The 23,867-nt window shown below is 40.5% G+C and overlaps 1 protein-coding gene across 1 annotated transcript in view; it reads right to left on the reverse strand.

Moving 5' to 3' along the window:
* SLC17A5 (solute carrier family 17 member 5) overlaps positions 1-23,203 on the reverse strand; it is a 57,312-nt gene extending 34,109 nt beyond the window's left edge. The window contains exons 1-6 of the mRNA XM_057740040.1: positions 23,003-23,203; positions 10,964-11,160; positions 8,422-8,655; positions 5,483-5,570; positions 2,790-2,876; positions 1,752-1,870 (exon numbers count right to left, since the gene is read on the reverse strand). Coding sequence (XP_057596023.1) covers positions 1,752-1,870; positions 2,790-2,876; positions 5,483-5,570; positions 8,422-8,655; positions 10,964-11,160; positions 23,003-23,096 — 819 coding nt within the window. The 5' untranslated portion in view covers positions 23,097-23,203. The remainder of the gene's footprint in view (positions 1-1,751; positions 1,871-2,789; positions 2,877-5,482; positions 5,571-8,421; positions 8,656-10,963; positions 11,161-23,002) is intronic.
* Positions 23,204-23,867: the final 664 nt, after the last annotated feature.

The raw sequence follows: 23,867 nt of genomic DNA on the forward strand, positions 1-23,867 counted from the left end.
ACACTAACTTATTTCACTAAGCATAATACTCTCCAGGTCCATCCATGTTGTTGCAAATGGCAAAATTTCATTCTTTTTTATGACCGAGTAATATTCCATTGTATATATATGAGATATATCAATGGGCAAGACCCATTTACAATGCATTACATCTTTTGGTGTGTTCCTTAGCAGGGAAAAGTGGGTGAGTCATTTGGTTAACATCTCAGAGAACACTGAGATCACAAAATAACTTTCTTTATTACACTGGTTTCTTCTAGATTTTTGCCAACCTTTGGCAGAGACCAAGGGATGCCACATTTCTTAAAATTCAGCAGCTTATACAGAACTTTGTAGCAAATTTTAAAGCTTAAAAAGAAATGTGAATGAGTAAATGTTTAATTACTACCTGGTTTACTATATATAAAAATTGAAAATATCAACAATAATAAAATAACGGTCAAGGAAAGACTTACGTGAAATATTTTATGTTCTTAAACCAATAAAGTGACTATGAAGCCATTAATAATGCTAAAGAAAAGACTGAATATATTTTAATTTTTCCTAATGTTTTCATGTTCTTCTTTTATTCCTACCAAAAGGCAAATATTTTGTCTCCATGGCATGAGAATTTACTGTATTAAATTATGATATACTTTTATTTCTGACTTGCTATTGTGCTCAATTAAGTGAAACAAATCTTACTTTAGTAAGTATAAATTTTTTCTAAAAGGCTACTCTAGAGGAGCAAACAGGTGTATATCATATTATATTATTATATAGAATACTAAATGTGCTGTCCTTATTAAATTCCAATCGTTTAAAATACAGATAAAAACACACCAGTTTTCTAACAGCTAACACTTAGAATGTAGCTATAAGATTTCTTTTCTACCATTTTTTTAGATTCCATATATATGAGTTAGCATACGGTATTTGTTTTTCTCTTTCTGGCTTACTTTGCTCTGTATGACAGACCCTAGGTCCATCCACCTCACTACAAATAACTCAATTTCATTCCTTTTTATGGCTGAGTAATGTTCCATTGTATATATGTGCCACATCTGCTTTATCCATTCATCTGTTGATGGGCATTTTGGTTGCTTCCATGTCCTGGCTATTGTAAACAGTGCTGCAATGAACAGGGCAAGATTAAAGATGCAGATGTAGAGAAATGATTTGAGGATATGGGGTGGGGGGCAAAGGGGAAGCTGGGACCAAGTGAGAGAGTAGTATTGACATATATACACTATCAAATGTAAAATAGCTAGTGGGAAGCTGCTGCATAACATAAGGAGATCAACTCAAGGATGGGTGATGACTTAGAGGGGTGGAATAGGGAGGGTAGGAAGGAGTCTCGGGAGGGAAGGGATATGGGGATATATATATATAAAGACAGCTGATTCACTTTGTTGTACAGCAGAACCTGGCACAGCAGTGTAAAGCAATTATACTGCAATAAAGAGCTAAAAAAAAAGATTACTTTTATAAATAACATATTTTCTACTCATTAAGAAGACAAAGGAGACTCACTTGATAATTATTACTCTAGAAGGTTTAAAATGATTTAGAAAAGTAATTTTTCATAGATTTAAGCCAGAAAGAATTGAAATTTCATGGACAAAACAGTACTTTGTACATTTATTTAATTTGCCTGCTCTACTTTGCCTTGAGTGTGCACCAAAAGAAATTTCTATTAAAAAAACACTGCTATCTTAATTCTGAGGGAGAAAAAGATTCTGAGTTTATTTTTGAAATGCCCAAGTCCATACCTGATTTCTTAAGGATGAAAGAATGTATTCCTTTTCACAGCGGGAGATTGTCTTGTGAGTTTCTGGTGTGTCACTAACGAACCAGACCCATAAAGTAAACCAAATGATTCCAACCGCACCTTAAAACAGACAAATCACAGTGACATGAAATTGGGATGCATCAACAGCAACTTCTGTGAGTGAAAAAAGTATGTAATTATAAACTTAACGAAAAATTGGTTTCAGCTTAGTTTTCAAGTTCTTCGCCTAATTCTTTAACAGCATAACTGCTATTTCTATTATTTCCTATAAACTTTTAAGAAGAAAAGCTTTTTTAAAAAAATTGCAGTGTAACTGACATATAACATTACATAAGTTTCAGGTGTACAACATAATTATTTGATATTTATATACACTGAGAAATGGTCACCACAATATGTGGGGATCACATCTGTCACCATACAAAATGACAGATTTTTTTTTTCTGGTGATGAGAACTTTTAGGATTTATTCTCTTGGAAGCTTTCAAGTATGCACTACAATATCACTGTGCTGTACATTACATCCCCATGACTTGTTTATTTTGTAATGGGAAGTTTGTACCTGAAGGGAGCAACTTTCAACTACATGACTCTGCCTATCAGGGTCTACCAGACAAACCTTTTAAAAAATAAGTGTCTACAATCTATTATTTCCACAGGTATCTGCTTTTGTTTATTTTTTTGTCTTTTGTTTTTATTGCAGATTTATTTCCTGCATAAATGTTTACGTGGCAATCTAATTTATTAAATATGTGTATCACCCTGCCATTGCTCTGTGATTCAACAGCAGTTTCTATTGAACAAATATTCCAAAATTAACATCAGGTCACATTTCAGCTAGATCATTTTAATCACATAAACTTGAAAAACAGGTTATCAGAAAATGTTTCAGAGTTTGTGGTTTAGGAGATGGTTACTGCAGTGAATTGGAATATACATATTTTAAACCATTATTAGCCACTATTACATTTTGGATCTGTCACATTATAATTTAGGTTACATTTCTGAATAAACTTACCAAAGAGGTAGAAGACATAAGTCCAATTCATATAGAAGCAAATTATTCCAGAAAGAGGAAGAGAAACTACTGTCCCAAGCTGTGCTCCTAGAACAACAACAAAGAGTTTGTAAACTTTGGAGAAAAATGAACAAAGAGTGGACAGGTCTACTGCCTAAAGAAGATGGGTAACAGACAATGAGAAAATGAAAGAGCCATTCAAATCCTATAGGAGTTGAGTTAGTCCCATGTAAATATAAATAATCCATTCTCTTAAGGGATTATCTACTAGAAAACCCACAATATGCAAAATGTATACATTAATGTGTAGTTACATTAGTTACAATTATGTAGCTATTGATGAATTAGAAGGCATCAATCAATAGAAGACCCATTATAATACGAGCTAGTAAATGCCACATTACTAGTAAATGTGTTAGAAAGCCAAGTGTTTGGGGAAAGGCTCAAAGATGCTCTCTATACATAACCCACTGCAGCACACCTGAAGAAAAGAGAAAGAAGCTTTTAGTGACCTAATTTGTCCCAAATATATTACACACAATTGTTTCAGATAAATAAGTAATAAAATTCATTTTAACCACCAAACAGAAGACATCTTAGTAGGTACAGCAGGAGCTAAAATAATCAGACATTGTTTCTGATCCCAAGTTTTAGTCTTACATAGGAAGTAAATATAAACAAATAACTATTACATGTTAGAAAGTGTTGAGTTGTCACAGAGCAATATGGAAGTTCAAATATAGGGCAGGTTATCTCTGACCTCTAGAGGTCGGGAAAAGGTGTAAGAAGTAGCAGTGGGACTTTGAAAAGAGCAAGATCTGGTCCCATAAGAAAGAAGATATAGAGGCTGATGTAACAGGGTGAGCAAGGGAATGAAAGCAGGAAAGCAGAAAGTGGGTTTGGGAACTTTGATTGGGTGAAGGAAAGGAATAGAAAGGCTAGAAAAGCAGGTCAAATAGTTGCTGAATATCTGCTCCACACCAGGCACTATGTGCCAGCGTCTAGAGTGGCCAAAATGAAGTGGTGAAGACCATAAAGAACCTTGACCCCTAGTTTGAGCTTAGACTTTATTCAACAGGCAAAGGGGAACCACAGACAGTGCCTATTCTTGAACTTCTCATCAGATTTCTTACATCGATCTCCACATAGCTGTAAGAACCTTCTTAGAATGTACATGGGATCACGTCTCTCTCTCTCAATTAAAAGCTTCTGATGTCTCCCCATTGTATTTTGGAAAAACAACAACAACAACAAAACTACATTCCTCCCTGTGGCCTGTAATACCTGATGTAATCTGGCTCTTGTCTATTTCTTTAACCCCATCTTGTGCCATTACCCCCTTTATTCAGTGTGTTCTAGACACCTACAGTGATTTTTCATGGCTTTGAACCCTTATGTTACTTCCTGCCTCAGAGCCCTTGTACACGCTGTTCTGATTGGCTGGAATGCTCTCCTTTTTGCTCTTTGCATGACTGGTGCATTCTCATCCTGCAGATTTTAGTTTAAAAGTCACCACGGAGAGGTCTTTCTCAACCACTGTATTTAAAAGCAGTCAGGTCAAAAAGTTTTCATTCAGTGTGTGAGCTAGCAAAATTATAATTCACATATAAAGCTCATGCTCTCTTACCTATAGATCAAAATGACAGCGTCGAGGTGGGGGGGAGTCAAGGAAGGGAGGGAATACAGGGATATGTGTATAAAAACAGATGATTGAACTTGGTGTACCCCCCAAAAAATAGTAAATAAATAAAATTAAAAAAAAATGACAGCAAATAAATGCATAGAAAAAAAGGTGTCTGAAGGGAGGGGTTGAAAGTCATGACATGTTTATTAGATGATCAAATCAGTAATCACAATTTAAGGACAAAAGTGTTCAATTTTCCAGCTTTTTTTTTTTTTCAGTTTTCTTTTGTTACAGCATTCTCTATATCAACATCTAAAAAGGCAATGTTTTTTTTTGTTTTTTTTTTTGCATTTTTTTTAATTTTATTATTTTTTTGGGGGGTACACCAAGTTCAATCAACTGTTTTTATACACACATCCCCGCATTCCCTCCCTTCCTTGACTCCCCCACCTCAAGTCCCCCCCACCCTCCCCGCCCCAGTCCTCCAAGGCATCTTCCATCCTCAAGTTGGACTCCCTTTGCTATACAACAACTTCCCACTGACTATCTATTTTACAGTTGGTAGTATATATATGTCTGTGCTACTCTCTCGCTTCTTCTCAGTTTCCCCTTCACCCCCCGCCCCCTCCCATACCTCGAGTTCTCCAGTCCATTCTCTGTATCTGCGTCCTGGTTCTTGTCACTGAGATCATCAGTACCATTTTTAGATTCCGTATATGTGAGTTAGCATACAATATTTGTCCTTCTCTTTCTGACTTACTTCACTCTGTATGACAGATTGTAGTTCTATCCACCTCATTACATATAGCTCCATCTCATCCCTTAAAAAGGCAACATGTTTTGAAATAAATTATGGCAGATGGAGAAAATGACAGTAGTTAGTTAAGCCATATTGCTATACGCTGATGAGCTAAAGAAAAACATTAATAACAAAGGTAAACCCTCAAAACTTAATTTTTCCCCAAAGGAAGCACCTGACATTGCATGATTCTGGTGTACACATTTCCCCCAAGGTTGACAGACAGATGACAAATTGTAGCAAAAATCTTTATAAGAATAGTTATCTCACCTGCATATGAAATGCTCAGAAGCTTGCTTCTTTCAAGAGGGGGTGCCCAGGAAGACCACATGGCATGCATGGCTGGAAATGTGACACCCTGAGAAGGGAAAAAGATATTCCTGATGAAATTCAAGGTAGTTGTTGCTAACGATTTAAATTCAGTTGAGTATTTTGTTGCAAGAGAAATTTCTGGATAAGACAAACTAGAATCAGGTTTCATGGAGTTAAGAGGTCTTTACAGTGTTGAGTGAAAATACTTCATAATGAAGTACTTTCAAAATCTAAACAAAGACTTGTGGATTCTGTCAACTGGTTTGAGGACTGCAAGGTAAGGGTTACAAAAAATGTAGAAGAATGTACTGAAGGATGATACAAAGGGACCCCTTTCAAGGTTAATTTTATTCATCTACTTTATTTATGGCCTGAATGAAATGGGAATGTTACCAAGACATAACTTTTAAAAATACTGAGGTAATACTGTGGGATACCAGAAGAAAATTCAGATTCACCTTAATCAACAGGAAAAATGGTCCTACCAAAAAATACTCAGAGTGTTTGATGGTATTTTTGTTTTCTTTTCTGGTGATAATTAGCCTAGTAAATACCAATTAGGGGAGGGGCAAGATAGGAGTAGGAGTAGGGGATTAAGAAATACAAACCACTATGTATTAAAAAAATAAGCTACCAGGATATACTGAACACCACAGGGAATATAACCAATAGTTTATAATAGCTATAAATGGAGTATAACCCACAAAATATTTGAATCACTATGTTATACACTGAAATTTATATAATATTGTACATTTATTGATACTATGCCTCAATGAAAAACTGCCAATTACTGATAACGGAGAAGCAACGGAACAGTAAAGGCAGGGAGGTTCACAGAGACTTGGGAGAGGAGGAGATGCTGCAAGGGAGCAGGAAGGAATAGATTCCGGTAGATTCAGAACAGTGGATTCACAGCTCTGCTTGGCATTCACTAGCTGTGTAGCCTTAGAAAGATGAGTTAACCTCTTAGAACTTCAGTTTCTTTATCTGTAAAACATATATTTTACTTAGGTAAGGAGAATAGGAACGTGGTACTGGGGGGTAATTTTATTTTGTAGTCAAGAAGGGTTTATTTGGTACACCTCTATTCGATAAGGACAAAATAAGAATGTCCAGACGAGTGACCAAAGCTTAAATTTAAATAGCACTGGGAAATTTCCAAAGTTTTCTAGCAATTATTATCACATCTGAGCTCTGACAGGATGGGGGAGGTATTTAATATATTTGATTTATATTATGTATTATATATATTGTATTTGTATAATATTTATATTATAACCTATGCTTCCACCATTAGATACAGTGGAGTTATTATTCTTTTTTAAAAATTAATTAATTTATTGGCTGTGTTGGGTTTTCGTTGCTGCACGCGGGCCCCCTCTAGTTGCAGTGAGCAGGGGCTACCCTTCGCCACGGTGCACAGGCTTCTCACTGCAGTGGCTTCTCTTGTGGAACACGGGCTCTAGGCATGCAGGCTTCAGTAGTTGTGGCATACGGGCTCAGCAGTTGTGGCTCATGGGTCCAGCCGCTCCATGACATGTGGGATCCTCCCGGCCCAGGGAGCGAACCCATGTCCCCTGCACTGGCAGGGGAATTCTTAACCACTGCACCACCAGGGAAGCCCAGTAGAATTATTATTCAAACTCTGATTTTACTACCCCAGTCAGTGTTTTTCCTACACAGCATGATACAAAATAACCTTTAAGCTACATACCAAACCCAGAGGCCATTTTTCTTGCTTGGTTAAAGGAATGTTAAGAGAGAGCAAAAAAAACTTATGCCTTGGTTTCATGGGTTGAAGTTCAAAGTCAGAAATGAAAAGAGATCATTATTTAAAGGTGGAGGTACATATGATGAAATGCAAAAGAGAAGTGGAAAGGAAAAGAAAAAATAAGAAATTAAAATCTTTAAAAATTAAAAAATGATAGAAATCTTAGGAGGAGAGGAAAAAAAGATTAAAATAATAACAATTTTAAAAGCAGCTGAAAGGCCAGAAGAATCATAGGACTAAAAAAAGATAGCTACATAAAATGATAAATTATTTGTCTCTATGTTAGAGGACCAGAAAAAAGAACAAATGGACAAAGAAGTTCTATGAAAAATAACAAATGTAAAGTAAAACAAGGTAATTCAATGATCTATTGGGTAAAATATGTTTTAGACCTGGGCAATCAATGATGGAGTAGAGATAAACAGTGGCAAAAGTTCAAGAGGTAGGATGGTTTATCTTCATGGTTAATCTTCGTGGTTTCTTACCCCCTCAGTAGGAGGGAGTAGGGGAGCTATGAAGCGTCCCCCTAGAAAATGTTTTCTCTAGTCTTTTGAGTAAAGCTTCTAATTTTGTTTTTTTGTTTTTTGCGTTGGGTCTTCGTTGCTGTGTGGGCTTTCTCTAGTTGTGAGTGGGGGTTATTCTTCATTGCACTGCGTGGGCTTCTCATTGTGGTGGCTTCTCTTGTTGCGGAGCACAGGCTCTAGGTGCACTGGCTTCAGTAGTTGTGGCATGTGGGCTCAGTAGTTGTAGCTTGTGGGCTCTAGAGTGCAGGCTCAGTAGTTGTGGCACACAGGCTTCGTTGCTCCACAGCATGTGGAATCTTCCCGGACCGGGGATCAAACCTGTGTCCCTTGCATTGGCAGATGGATTCTAAGCCACTTTGCCACCAGGGAAGTCCCAAAGCTTCTAATTTTGGAGTGCTCCCACTCGAGACTTCATTGACCACAAACAAAATCTACTCATGTTATTTTATAGTTAACTAGTTTCTAATTGAAAATAAATCCCTAGTATCCTCCAATGTCATTTTTTTCTGGTTCATATTCATACCAAAGAATGATATCTTTAAGAAGACAAGAAAGTGACATAGGGCAAGAAGAAAAACGAAAGAGAAAAAAAAAACTACCTCTCCTAGTCCTTCTAATGCCCTGAGTACAACGAGGGCTCCAACTCCGAAATCTGCAGCGAGGGGAGTGAACAGCGTGAAGACGGCGGTGCCGAGGATCCCAAATCCCAGCAGCAGTCTCCCCCCACTTCTGCTGGCAATATATCCTCCAGGAATCTGTGTGATGATGTAGCCATAAAAAAAAGACCCGAGAATCCATCCTTGAGTTTCCGCATCCCATTGGTACTTTTTACCCTATAAAGAGTAGGAGGGAAAAAAATAGCCTTTTAAGACCTTGATGAAACGGCTCCTTTCTCTTATTGGCATGTGAGTACATATAAATGTAATTTTGAACCACTGGGTTTTTGTTTGTTTGTTTTTTTGGCCATGAGGCTTGTGGGATCTTAGTTCCCCGACCAGGAATTGAACCCAGGCCACTATAGTGAAAGCATTGAGTCCTAACCACTGGACCACCAGGGAATTCCCCAGAATCACTGTTTAAGACTGAAGAACATGCAGACTTTCTCCTGGGTAGGTGAGTCACCATGATACAGACATGCAGATTCTAGAAGGGAATGGAAAATCATTGGAAGTCATAATGTTCAGGAAGGCTTGCTATTTTATGTAACTAGACTATGGGATGAATTGCAGATGTTTTGTAATGTCCATGATAAAGAAGCCTCAAAAAAGGCACAGGCTTAATCCAGAAAACTACTGAATAGGATACTGCAGTGGCCAAGCCAGGCTGTGAAGCCAGGCCTGGGTTCAAGCCCAGCTCTGTGACTTATTGGATTTGTGATCTGGGAAGATTAAATGAAAAAGGGCCATAATTAAGGCCTGATACACACTAAGTATTCACTTAATGTTGGCTACTAGTATGCAAAAATATAGATAATAGCTCCCCATTTCAGACCAAGCACTTGAACAAGGATATAGAGCAATACAAAAGAGCAAGAATTTAAACTAAGCCATAAACTTCATGTGAGCAGGAAATGTCTTTTAATTAGCAGCAGCACAGAGTAGGCAATAGTGAAGATTTGGCAACTGAGTATCTGATATCTTTAGCACACATAGCCATGTAACCTACCCATGTGTTAGGAAGCGTTCAGAAGGATAAAGAAGATGCGGCACATATACACAATGGAATATTACTCAGCCGTAAAAAGGAACAAAATTGAGTTATTTATAGTGAGGTAGATTGACCTACAGTCTCTCATACAGAGTGAAGTCAGAAAGAGAAAAACAAATTCTGTATGCTAATGCGTATATATGGACGCTAGAAAAATGGTACTGATGAACCTAACGATAAGGCAGGGATATTTTACCAAATGTAAAATAGATGGCTAGTGGGAAGCTGCTGCATAGCACAGGGAGATCAGCTTGGTGCTTTGTGACAATCTAGAGGGCTGGGATGGGGAGGTTGGGAGGGAGGCTTAAGAGGGAGGGGATGTGGGGATATATGTATAAACATAGCTGATTCACTTTGTCGTACAACAGAAATTAATACAACACTGTAAGGCACCTATACTCTAATAAAGATGTATTAAAGATGTATTTAAAAAAAGATGTATTAAAAAAAAAAGAACCATTCAAGATTTCTTTTTACTGCTGACATAGGGCAGATAAGCAGCTGGATTATCAAAAGCCCTTACCGAAAGTAAAGATACACAGCAAACCCTTAATTATCCTTGCTTAGAGTGCCCATCTGCAGCTTCTCTGTAGAATTCCAGGGCTTCATGAAATGTCCAGCAGTTCAGGTTGAGGTGGGGGAAGTGGGTGATGTGTATCCAAACATGTATTCACCAACATTACTGAAGTCCAATGGAAGGATTTTTGATAAGTCATTATTTTGCACATGTGCTTGCTTGGGAAGAAACCCTCTTCCCTGTTTTAGCACTTTTGTCTGTAAATGGCACAAGACACTCACCCACGTGGGATCGGGCTCCTTTGTGAGCACTGAAGATGGATGAAGATATACCTATAAAAACGACACCAGCCTTTCCCCCCTGTATTGTCTCCCCACATGATATGCAAAATAAAATGTTCAAAGTGTGTAAAACTCAATTCTGAACACACGATGAACACGCACTTATCGAAATCACTATAATACAGGGGAGGCAGAATGATGTAAGTAGCTTAGGTGAGGCATGTACAGATTTTTGAAAAGAAATTGACCCCTTCTTATTTTTCATTCTGCAGTGGAGATCATCTAAATCCTTCTGCAACAGGAACCTTTTAAGTAGTACAGCATTAAATAATGGTCCCATAAAAACTATTTAGCAACATCTGAAATAATCTAATTTTTTAGTATGCCAGACAAGTTTTTCCAAATTCTCTTCAAGGATAGTGTGTTTATATAGGAAACTGAAAAACTAGCTTTCAGCAGAGCAGCAGCCACAACAGTTATAAGTTACTGTCTAACCAGCTACTGGGAAAACACTAAAGAAAATGATTCAAAGCTTACATGAAGAAAGTGTTTGTGTTTCTGCATGATGAATAAATTCAATATTTTTACTTGGAAGTATTTTAGATTAAGATCATTTGCTTGAAAAACAGCACTTACCGTTTGGTTATGAAGAACTTTTATGGGAGCAGAATGCTCTGCACACTCGCTGGAAGTTCTGTTATCTGCTGCAGTTGTGTTTGAATCCACCATATCCACTAATGCAACACTCAGATTCACCCGTAATGAATAGAGAACGAAGAAACCAAAAAAAGCCAAAAATGCTAGGTTGTAACGAGCAGAGCAGCACACCGGAGCTGAAATAAAGATTGGGGGAGAAACTTTCATTAAAAGAATAACTTTAGATGATAGTGTCTAAATCACTAAAAAGGTCACTTCTTAGAAGTACACAAATTAACAAATCAAGAATATTTTTCTGAGAATATTCTTAGGTGAAGCATATCTAAAAACATGTATTGAAGAGGATTACACATGAGAGCCTGAACTGTAAGACAGTTTCTTAAAACATGGAGGCAACAGCTTTATCAACTATGCTTAGAAAAATCTGCATTTCAAAGTCAAAACTGAACCCCCAATCCTCATCAGCTGGCAACATAAGAGAAAAATAGATAAGGAGGATTTAACGTCATCACTATTTCTGAAAAACTGTCTCAAATATGGCCAATGAGGCCTTGAGTATTCAGCATACCATGTACATTACTGACCTTGGGTTAGGAGCCATCTCATTATAAATGAATCTCAGCACAAAAAATTTAGTGCCAAGCCCAGGGCATGAAACCCCTCCTGATCAATTTCTTACCTTGAAAAGTATCCTTAGAGGTTGGGTTTGAATCAGAAGCCATGATTCATACTTAAGGCTCTCCTAAACTAAATGTATTTAAGAATCCAGAAGCCAGCTTGTAGAATCTGTGACAGTTGCAGCCCCTGTGACAGTTGCTCAGTCGATCTTGCTTAAAGGGCCCACAGTAAAAAGCACAGTGAGTGAGTGTACCACAGTGATTTAAGGGGAAAAAAAAAAGAAAAAAAAAAAAGGAAGGCAGAGTGGGTTGGAGGAACCAATGAAAGGAGGACCACGTGACAGGAGGAATTTGACCTATTTTTTTATTCTAATTATAGGTGTATGCACATATTTTCTCTTTTTTCTTCTTTTACTGAGTTGGGGAAGGGGGATGAGACTTCAGGAAGCTGATTTAAGGGTGACTGACCCCAAGTGACAACCAGAAAGTGGCAAATCCAGGGTTTTACACCTTAAGTTTGGTCAGCACTGAGTGTTTGATAAATATATGTTGAAAGGTACAAACATCTATTTCATTTGCTAATGACAAAGTTAAATACGTATATATGAATATATGTGTGGCTTTATTTGGCAATGACATTAGCATTACACACACACACACGTGTTTTCCCCTACTCAGGATGTTTTCATTGACCTAACCTCACACAAGGATACATTTTTCAGAGTATAATGGTCTTGGTACAGATTTAAATTGAAGATTTAATGAATATAGCACAACTGTATTTAGGTGTATATTAATATACTGTGATCCAACTCACTTTTCTATAAGCACTCATACACTTAACAACTGCTATCAATCTCTGTACAAGACTGACATCTTTTAACAGAGAACTTATCATTTGCCATTCTTGGCTCCTTTTTCAGGAGTATAGCTGGTGTTAGAACTACAGCACCACTGCCACAGTTTGATCCAGACCTGTGGAGACTATATTCTTAAAGCTTCATTCATGCTGCCTCTGCTACCTGAATCTAGACACATTGGCTCTCTGCCCCCAAACAAACAGGCAGCTAGCTGTCTAGTTAAGGACAGTTTGCAAACTGCAAGGCATGTTTTACAGGAGAGCACATTTCCTTGATCATTGCTCTGTGTTGGACAAGAATATACAGAGAAGTCTGGATGTGGGGGACTCATAATCTTTCCAAATTTGGGCCATTAAAATGTGTTACTCTGGGTAATTTGGAGCAAGAAAAATCCATATTAATGTACTGTCTGCTTTGCCAAAGTACTATATACAAAGTTTATTATCTGCTTCAGCAGAGGAGTGACAAGATGTGATTTATGGATTAAAGAGTTTCTCTGGTTGCTGTGTGGAGATGACAAAGGGGCAGAAGTGTGAACGGCGGTGGGGGATGTAGACTCAGGGAGATCACCCCAGGGACTACTGTAATTTTTCAGGGAAGAGATGACAGTGGCTTAAAGTAGAGTGAAGGACAGGCAATGGAGAGAAATGCATGGAGCTGAGATAACTTTAAAGGGAAAATTGACAGGCTTTGCCAACATATTGAATGTGGGGGTTACTAAAATGGACAAAGGTATCAGCAATGCTCTTACTCTAAACAACTTTATTTTTGCTACTCTGACTTGTAATGTTATCACTACATTCTATCCTTCTTTGAGTTGCCTTACTTTACTGTATGTTATCAGTTTCTCCCCATATGATAACTGATTTGAATGATGACATACCTTACCATGTGAATATCACGTGGAGGTAGAAGCTTGGAAAGTGGAGGAAAGGTGAGTAAAATGATTTCAAATTACTAGTGATATTACTTGAAAATCTGACATAGAAGTTATGGATTAGGCAACTAACTTTTGGGGGCACAGTCAATAATCAGAAAAGAAAAAACCAATATAGAAGTCAGAGTATACGACTACAAGGTTTTAAGAAACATTATGAATAAATGGTTATTAGTTTTAAAAAAATGGTTGTTGATTACAAATTAGTCAGAAAGATTTTATTTTAAGAAAGTATGGGACTTCCTAAGTGGCGCAGTGGTAAAAGAATCCGCCTGCCAATGCAGGGGACACGGGTTCGAGCCCTGCCCTGGGAAGATTCCACATGCCACGGAGCAACTAAGCCCGTGCGCCACAACTGTTGAGCCTGTGCTCTAGAGCCTGTGAGCCACAACTACTGAGCCCATGTGCCGCAGCTATTGAAGCCCACGCGCCTAGGGCCCGTGCTCCACAAGAGAAGCCACTACAGTGAGGAGCCTGCGCACCACAATGAAGAGTAGCCCCTGCTCACAACAACTAGAGAAAGCCCGTGTGCAGCAATGAAGACCCAACACAGCCAATAAATAAGTTAAATAAATAAAAATAAAAATTAAAAAAAAAAAAAAGAAAGTATGGTGATAGAGCAAAATGTGCCTGTGAATTTGGCCAATGTTTGAAATTGGTCCAAGGAAAGCATGCTTGCATGGCGAGGAGAGAGAACATTCATTGGGCAACCACCACAAGGAAATCAAGTTCAAAGCAAAACCATGCTTGCATAACGAACGGAGCACCCATCAAAACAGACATCAGCTTCTAAAACATGGTTTAAACTTAGGAATGTGGAGTAGGCGTCGCTGAAAGAACACAGGCTACTTTAGATCGAAGCCTACCTGGCGATGGATGGAGCTCATCTCTGATTTTCACAGGCTGTGTGTCTCTGGGGAAGTTAGTAAATGGTTTTCACGATCAGGTTTCTCAGCTCCCACATGAGGTGACTGCCATCCACCTCACTGGGCTGGGTGTGGATTACGTGAACTACCGAAGGGCGGTCAGTAAAAGTGAGTTCCTTTGCTGTTTACCCTGGAGAAAGTTATACCAATAGGATAATGTGCTACAATACATACATGTGTGCAACATGGGACGAAAGCACGACATAAAGGTGCTGTGTGTGGGGTAGCGGACGGTCAAGGAAGGCCTCTGGGAGAAGGAACACTGGCAGGGAACCTTCAGTGATAAGCAGGAAGGCACCGGCAGGTTAGAGGGGGGAGAGCGCTGCAGGCGGGGCAGCAGCAGGTACAGAAGTGTGGAAAGGAGAAAAGCGGGCACGGAAGGAGCAGGAACCAGCGAGTGAGCTGACGCGGCTGGGCTGTGGTGCTGCAGGGACTCTGAGAGGGACACTGGGCACTGAAATCAAGAACGAAAAACAACAGGTAATCATTGAGCCCAGTGTGTTCGGTATCGGTCTAAGTGTTTTGCCTACATTAGGGTTATAAGGATTAGTCGAGGTGGTACATGTAAAATAATATGCCTTCAATAACTGTGCATTGTTGTTATTATTATTGCTTTTCCTGGATATTAGGAATTGACGTAATTTCTTAGGGATCCAGGTTGTTTCTCATTTGTGAGAAATGAGGACTTGAGGACTTCCCTGGTGGAGCAGTGGTTGAGAATCTGCCTGCCAATGCAGGGGACACGGGTTCGATCCCTGGTCCGGGAGGATCCTACATGCTGTGGAGCAACGAAGCCCGTGCACCACATCTACTGAGCCTGCGCGCTAGAGCCCTCGAGCTACAGCTACTGAGCCCATGCACCACAACTGCTGAAGCCCGTGTGCCCTAGAGCCCGTGCTCCACAACAAGAGAAGCCACAGCAATGAGAAACCCGAGCACCACAAGGAAAAGGAGCCCCCGCTCGCCACAGCTAGAGAAAAAGCCCGCACGCAGCAACGAAGACCCAACACAGACAAAAAAATAAAAAGAAAGAAAGAAATTAGGATTTGAAAAAAGAAGTAACAAGCTGTTGAAGAGAGTGGGGGTGTGAAGTTCCCAGTGAAACATATAGGATTGTTGAGTGAGTGGACACCCACCCAGAACTGGTGGGAGCAATCTGCCCTTGTGTGTGACCTTGAAGCACTACTTGCCTGGACTCAGAGGCAAGCACCAGGTAAGCAGATAGTTGGCACTGAGATGGAGGTGGTGACAAAGTAGAGGGCAAGGGAGTACCGGCAAGAAAATAAACTGTTGGACTGTGATTCTGACCCAAGACGCAAGTAAAATGGAGAGGGCTAATGGTTCAGGAAAATGCACACTAGAATATAAAAGCTCAGTGAGGGCAGGAGCTTTTGCTCTGTTTTGTCCAATTCTGTATACCTTCAATGCCTAGAGCAGTGTCTGGGAGAGTTGGTATACAAATATGTGGGGGCCTTAAAAGTAGAGAGTTGTTTCTTGATGGAAGTTCACAATTCTACCTATGAAGTTCTCTGGACAAAAGATAAAACAGACAGATCTTCTCTCTACTTTTGCATGTGTGTGAACTCTTCCATTAAAAAAATGAGGGGTCAGTGGGTGGAAGGTCCAGATGAAATAAGAGAATGGTTGAAGCGCAACCGTTTACACAGGCAGGTAGGAAGGAATACTAATTGCGGTTCAAGCAGTAATGGGAGATGAAAAGGTCCAAGGAGTGACTAAGGAGGGAAGGAAGTCATTAGACACGTAGGAGTCTGAGAAGCTGAGGGGACATGGTGCGGGAAGAAAAGTCACTCAAGATAATGGTGGGAATTAGAGTGTAGAAGATGGAGGTGTGTCAGGTGGTAAAGTCTATGATGAATGAAGCAAAGTGCTGGGAAGTGGGCAGAGGAGGAAACCACGCAGGGCAGGGGTCCCTCGAGCTGCGGACCAGCACGGGTCTGCAGCCCATCAGGAACCGGGCCCAGTGGGCGAATGAGCTAAGCTTCATCTGCTGCTCCCCACTGCTCGCATTACCCTCTGAACCATCCTCCCGCCCCCCACCTTCCCCCAGGGAAAAACTGTCTTCCACGAAACCGGTCCCTGGTGCCAAAAAGAATGGGGACCTCTGATGTAGGGGAAAGTCATCTAGCCTAATGGCATTGAGCGTGGAGGGATGACTGTTTGGAAGCATCAAAGTGGAAAAGGAAGAGTCAATCCCACCAGTTACTACAAGATAACGGAAAATCACCCCTTGAGACGGCAGTGAGGAGGGGGATTGGTGTGCCCAGAAGGCCAGGTTTGTGTTGGAGCAAGGAGGTGCTTGAGGTAAGGGAAGGCTGCTGGAAACCTGAGGATGTCTGGCCTTTATTTATCGTGGGAGAGTCTGTAGTGGGGAGGAGCGGGCCTGGCTGAGGCACCGACTGAGGTGGAAAATCCATGGTCGGGGGCACTGACCTATGCAAAGGTGATGATTTTCTCTAGAGGAAGGGGGCCTGGACTAGTGAGCCCCCTGATCAGGGAACTGCATTAAAAAAGATGTCCTATCTAAATGGATAAAAAAGTTTGGCTTTTAAACAGGGTAATATTTAACTGGTCTTAGCCTGCCTTATGCGGAATGCATTCCTGATAAATCCTTATACATTCTTAGCTCCCACATTAATACCCATTTACAACAAAACACCAAATTCCAGTAAAATGGACTCAGTTACTTTAATATGAACATTGATTATCACAACATGACCCAAGGCCATTTCCCTTCATTCTGTAATACGGTTGCTGTCTACCAGCGCTCCATACCTTATACGTAAGACTATATTTACACACAAGTTACATTTGTGAAACACAAATGTAACCATCTGCCTCCCACCCTGAAAGAATAGTAGAGGCAAAAAACAAAACAAAAAGTGAAATATAGCAGAGGATGTGCCATTACAAGCTAGAAAGTCAGAAATTCCAATAGTGAGACATGAAGAATGAGGCCCTTATTCTGTGGTGCCAGCTTCTCTGGGAATGCAAAACCCAAACAGCCTTCATGGAGGAGGACGATAAGGACGGTAATTAACACTGACTACATGTCAGCCTCTATTCCAAGCACTTGCTATTAGCTTATTTAATCCTCACAGTAACCCTACGAACCCTATGTACTATGTTCCCTGATTTACAGGCACAGAGAGGCTAGCTTAGGCAGCAGAACTAGGATTGGCAATTAGGCACCCTGCCTCCGGATCCACATTCTGCTTTTAAACACAAAGAAATGTCTTAGGAGACCTAAAACTGGTTTCTCTTGATATGAATGAGAACATTTTTGATGCAACGGTATTTTGAAAATCCGTTTAATCAAGACACATTTCATACGTATGAAAGTAAACCTTCAAGAGCCAAAAAGTGTGAGGAATGGAATTTTTATATGTGGGAATTTTGATGTGTGTGCCTAATTCTCTCCCTCCCTCCTATCTAAATTAGGCAGAAAAATCTATACACTTCCTGTGGTTTATCAGCATTGAGTTGCCCTTCCCCCATCACTTTGTTTCTTTTTCTTTTTAATTTTTATTGGAATATAGTTGATTTACAATGTTGTGTTGTTTTCAGCTGTACAGCAAAGTGAAACTGTTATACATATACATATATCCACTATTTTTTACATTCTTTTCCCATATAGGCCATTACAAAGTATTGAGTAGAATTCCCTGTGCTATACAGTAGGTCCTTATTAGTTATCTATTTTACACACAGTAGTGTGTATATGTCAATCCCAATCTTCCAGTTTATCCCTCCCCCTGCACCCCTTACCCACTGGTAACCATCAGTTTGTTTTCTACATCTGTGACTCTATTTCTGTTTTGTAGATAAGTTCATTTGTAGTCCCCCCCCTTTTTTAAGCTTCCACATATAAGTGATATCATATGATATTTGTCTTTTTCTGTCTGACTTACTTCACTCAGTATAACAATCTCTAGGCTGGAGGAATCAGGCTCCCTGACTTCAGACTATACTACAATGCTACAGTAATCAAAACAGTATGTTACTGGCACAAAAACAGAAATAAGATCAATGGAACAGGATAGAAAATTCAGAGATAAACCCACACAACTATGGTCATCTAATCTATGACAAAGGAAGCAAGAATATAAAATGGAGAAAAGACAGTCTTTTCAATAAGTGGAGCTAGGAAAACTGGACAGCTACATGCAAAAGAATGAAATTAGAACACTCCCTAACACCATACACACAAAAAAATGGATTTTTGTGTATGGTGGATTAAAGACCTAAATGTAAGGCCAGACACCATAAAACTCTTAAAGAAAAACATAGGCAGAACACTCTTTGACATAAATCACAGCAATATCTTTTTCAATCCACCTCCTAGAGTAACGAAAATAGAAACAGAAATAAACAAGTGGGACCTAATTAAACTTAAAAGCTTTTGCACAGCAAAGGAAACCATAAACAAAATGAAAAGACAACCCTCAGAATGGGAGAAAATATTTGCAAGTGAAGCAACTGACAAGGCATTAATCTCTAAAATATACAAATAGCTCCCGTAGCTCAATATCAAAAAAATAAACAACCCAATCAGAAAATGGGCAGAAGATCTAAATATACATTTCCCCAAAGAAGACATACAGATTGGCCAAAAAGCACATGAAAAGATGCTCAACATCACTAATTATTAGAGAAACGCAAATCAAAACTACAATGAGGAATCACCTCACACTGGTCAGAATGGCCATCATCAAAAAGCCTACAAACAATAAATGCTGGGCAGGGTGTGAAGAAAAGGGAAGCCCCTTACACTGTTGTTAGGAACGTAAACTGGTACAGCTACTATGGAGAATAGTATGGAGGTGCCTTAAAAAACTAAAAATAGAGCTACCATACAATCCAGCAATCCTACTCCTGGGTATGTATTTGGGGAAAACCATAATTCAGAAAGATACATGCACCCCAGTGTTCACTGCAGCACTTTTTACAGTAGCCAAGACGTGGAAGCAACCTAAGTGTCCATCAACAGAGGAATCGATAAAGATGATGTGGCACATATATACAACAGAATATTACTCGGCCATAAAAAAGAATGAAATAATGCCATTTGCAGGAACATGGATGTCCACCATCACTTTGGTGTGCATCTCTGAAATCTACCTAGCTACATAAAAGCAAATGCTTGAAAGGCAAACCAGTCAGGTTACTGAGAATTCTGTTATATTCTGTCAACCTGAGACATATTAATTCTTAACACTAAAGAAATATACCTTAATTTTAGCTCTCCTAATAAGGCAGCACTACACGTAATACAAAACCATGTCCTCTTATTCATAATGGAGTGGAGAACTGTCAAATTTGTGAAGGATTCAACAAAAATGAGTTTGCAAATAGGAATTTCTCAAATGTAACACAAATGTGGCAGTGTTGTGATGAGGAAGGACGATGGGACTAAAATCTAAAAGAACTCTGGTTAGTCCTCAATATGGCTACAGCAATCTTGGGAACTTAACCTCTTTGGCCCTTGGTTGTTTGCATATAAAATGATGCATACCAGATGGTAGTTAATCTTTAAGGTCTTTTAACTGCTGCAAAATTTTATGACTAACATTTTATCAGATTTTCTCTTCTGAAAAATAAAAGTATACACATAGGCATAGATAAGGTACAGCTAATTTCATACAGGTTTTTTCCAGAAACAAACATAAAAGATAAGTAAAACATATATAAACATATGGAAAGAGAGGTTTTAAGTTCTGGTAAAGATTTACTCCTTCAGGCACCAAAACTTAAAAAAATTCTGGATGGAAAGTTGTTTTTTTTTTAAACACCTACACTTTCTGAAATGTGCAAAGTAAACATATAGAACATAATTTAAATAAAAAATATAACTAATGGTCATCTTGTTTCTCCTATTATATATACATGGTAGATATTATTACCAAAGCTAGGACAGGGGTCACTACTGAGAGAAAATGAGGTAACCCATGGTACCTCTTATAAAGCTGTTAAACCCATCTTTGCTTTTTTCTATCCCTTCACCTGGCGCTTTTCTCTTCCTTCTGCTTACAGCACCCCAGACACAGAGCTTAATTTAAAATATTGTTGACTAGGACTTCCCTGGTGCCGCAGTGGTTAAGAATTCACCTGCCAAGGCAGGGGACATAGGTTTGAGCCTTGGTCTGGGAAGATCCCACATGCCGTGGAGCAACTAAGCCCATGTGCCACAACTACTGAGCCCATGTGCCACAACTACTGAAGCCTGCGCGCCTAGAGCCCATGCTCTACAACAAGAGAAGTGATGCGTACCATAACGCAGAGTAGCCCGCTCTCTACAACTAGCGAAAGCCCACACACAGCTACGAAAACCTAACACAGCCAATTAATTAATTAAAAAATACTGTTGACTAATGTAATATCCTATAACTGTAGGCTCCTCTTCTCTAAAACCCTTATCACATTTTAAATAGCAAAAAAAAAAAAGTGTTGCTGCTATTTTTACTTCACTTTTGCTCTCCAGGGGGTATGTAAAGAGTAAAAATAAGAAGGGGAATGGTTATAATGAAGACAGCCACCTCAAGGCACCAGAAACAGGACTAAGATCTATACATGCAACCCATGAATCAAGCAGGGACTGTTTTTAAAAGGAATGAGTTAATTTTGTTTCTTTTTCTATCTAGTTTACTGAGGTATATTTTACATACAATAAAATGCTCCCATTTCAAGTGTTTGGTTTGGTGAATTTTGACAAAAGTATACATCTGTAATCCTTGTCAAGATGCAGAACTTTTCCGTCACACCAAAAAATACCCTAGTGCCTCTGCACGCAGTTCCTTCCTGCCTGTAGCTTCCAGGCAACCACTGATCTGCTTCCTGTTATTACACATTAGTTCTGCTTGTTTAGAACTTCATATGGATGGAATCACACAATAATATGGTGATTTCTTTTGTATTTGAGATTTATCCACATTGTTATGTGTATCAGTAGTTTCTTTTTATAATACCACTGACTATGTGTGAATATACCACAATTTGTTTATCCATTCACCTGTTGATGGGTTGATGGATAGGTTGTTCCCAGTTTTTTACCATTATGAATTAAAGCTGATATAAATATTGTTTGGTATTATGGTAATGTATGTTTAACTTCAAAATAGATTGCCAGTTTTCCAAAGTAGCTGTACCATTGTACATTCTTACCAGCAAAATGAGAGCTCTAGTTATTCCATATGTTTGCCAATATTTGGTACCTTCAGCCATTTTAACTTTAGCCATTCTAGTAAGTGTGTAATAGCTCACTGTGGTTTTAATCTGCATTTTCCTGACAACTAATGATGTTTAACATTTGAGCTAAGATTTGGTTATGTTTATATATATTTTCCCAGTTGCAACAGAATATAGTAAACTCTAGGGAATATCTTTATTATGGCATGTGTTTCTGTATTTCCACACTAGATTATTTCACAGAAGAGGGTTATAGAGATCTAAATCAGATGCCATAGAAAAAGATCAGTTTACGGAACTAAGTCCGGCTTCCATGTAAAACATCACCATGGTACCGTATTTACATTGAGTGCCCACAAAAAATAAGCTCCCAGTTGCCAGATGGAGCTATAATGTTGCTACCTCTACTGCCACCATCTGGTAATGATAAAAACAAATTTAGGAGATACCACAGGATTACATTGTTTTTGGTCAGGAAACGTCAAATTTTTAATTCAACTCTGTTTCTCATGCACACATCTTTGAAAGTACAGAATGCATGCAAACTGATTTATTCTTCAGTTTTAATTTCTTTTAAAGAAGTATAGCAAAATATTTTAATTTTCCCAAATTCAGGTAAGATGCATTATGAAGTACCCCCTTTTCCATTTGTTGCAAGACTTTGTACAAATTACCTTAGTGCTCTATCTTGAGGATAACCTGATTTCTAACTTAAGTCGTAGACTGCTATGACTTAATCGTAGACAGCTATACGGGGGAAAAATGTATGCAGTACTCAATCTCTCACTGCACAACTTCAAGATAATCCCTGGGGTATCCCATAATTTCCCTCTGCATACTCACAAATGTTAATCTCAGTTCTTTTTTTTTTTTTTTTTTTTTGTCTCCCCTCCACGCCCAGGGAGCTAGCTACCAGATCACATGCTGGGGGACAAGCAGTTCTGGCAACCTGGCGGTGACAAGGAGGAAGAGCCGGCGGCTCCGTCCCGCCCTCTATCCTTCAACGGCAGGTTTCTCCGCAGTTAGCTCTTTTACGGGGTCCTCCGCTCCGCCCCCTGCCCCATTGATTTCAAGATTCTCCCCCAGTTCGTTCTTCCACAGGGTCCCCCGCTCAGTACTTCCGAAAATCGCTGGGAGCGCGGCGCTGGGAGCGCGGCGCCGGCGGCGCCCAGCAGCACCTGCCGAAGCCCCTGGGGCTGCACCTGCCGAGCCCCTCGCGGCCACACCTGCCGAGCCCCTCCGGGCTGCACCTGCAGACGTCCCACCCGAGCCTCCGCCCGGCCTGGCCCGGCCGGCCTCCCGGTCCCACCCGCCTCCCGGGCCCCAGAGCGGCTCTGGGCACCCGAGAAGGCGGGGGTTGAGGGGGGCCCTGAACAGGCTCCGGGGTCTCAGTCGCCTCGCGCTTAAGCAGCTCTGGACACCCGCTGCCTTGGGACTGCCGCCCGCCCGAAGCCCCTGGACTCGCCGCTGCTCACCGGCTTCCGCCCGCGGGGCGCGCTGCAGGAGCGGCGTGCGGTCCGAGCCCTCCTCGCCGTCGCTCGCGGCCAGATCCGGAACCGGGGACTTCATGACGCCTCCAAGGAGCGGGGGCGCAAACCACCCCACGGAAAAGAGAGCTCGGGCTGGACAGCCGAAGCCCCCGGGCCGAGGTGGCCCGGCTGAGCAGGGCCGCTGGCACCGCCCCTAGCCTGGCACCGCCCCTCGGCCACGTCGTGTCAGAGGCCCCGCCCAGGGGCGGCCTGCAGACTCCGCCCCCGCCGCCATCTTGGGCTCGGGCAGCTTGGCGGCGGGTTGGGTGAGGATGGCTGGGCTCTGGAGTTGGGCTGCGCGCCGCTCAGGGCCTGCCGGCTCGCTGATATTCTGAAAAATAGTGTTCCCCTCCGTTGTGCTCCCTTGTGATGCTCAGGGATGACTGGGAACCTTGAGGCAGGAGGCAGGGGCTTAAATCGTGACTAATGAAGGGAAGGGCTTGGATGGAACTTGGTGTGTATTCGACGTTCAGTTATAGTAGTAAACTGCCATGAATATTAGCAACCCTGGTACTGTCTGCGGTGACAGCATATTGTCTCTAGGATAGCTTTTGAGGCGGAAAAACAGGCAATAGAAACATTGTTGAGTCCTATGTAATTGCCTACTCTGTAGGTCAAAATAACCCTATATCAGCAGTTTCATATGGTTCACCCTGTAGAATCACCTGACGTATGCGGTATGTCTCCACAGGTCTAATTCGAACAGGTTCTCCTGGCATTTGCTGACTCTAAGGTGGAAGCGTTAGGAAAATGCACTAGCCTGCCTTCGGGGATGGGGGTAGTGGGAGCGGGACATATCTGTTCCCACCAC

Source organism: Hippopotamus amphibius, chromosome 6, assembly GCF_030028045.1.
Source record: "Hippopotamus amphibius kiboko isolate mHipAmp2 chromosome 6, mHipAmp2.hap2, whole genome shotgun sequence".
In the NCBI taxonomy this organism is placed as follows: domain Eukaryota; kingdom Metazoa; phylum Chordata; class Mammalia; order Artiodactyla; family Hippopotamidae; genus Hippopotamus; species Hippopotamus amphibius.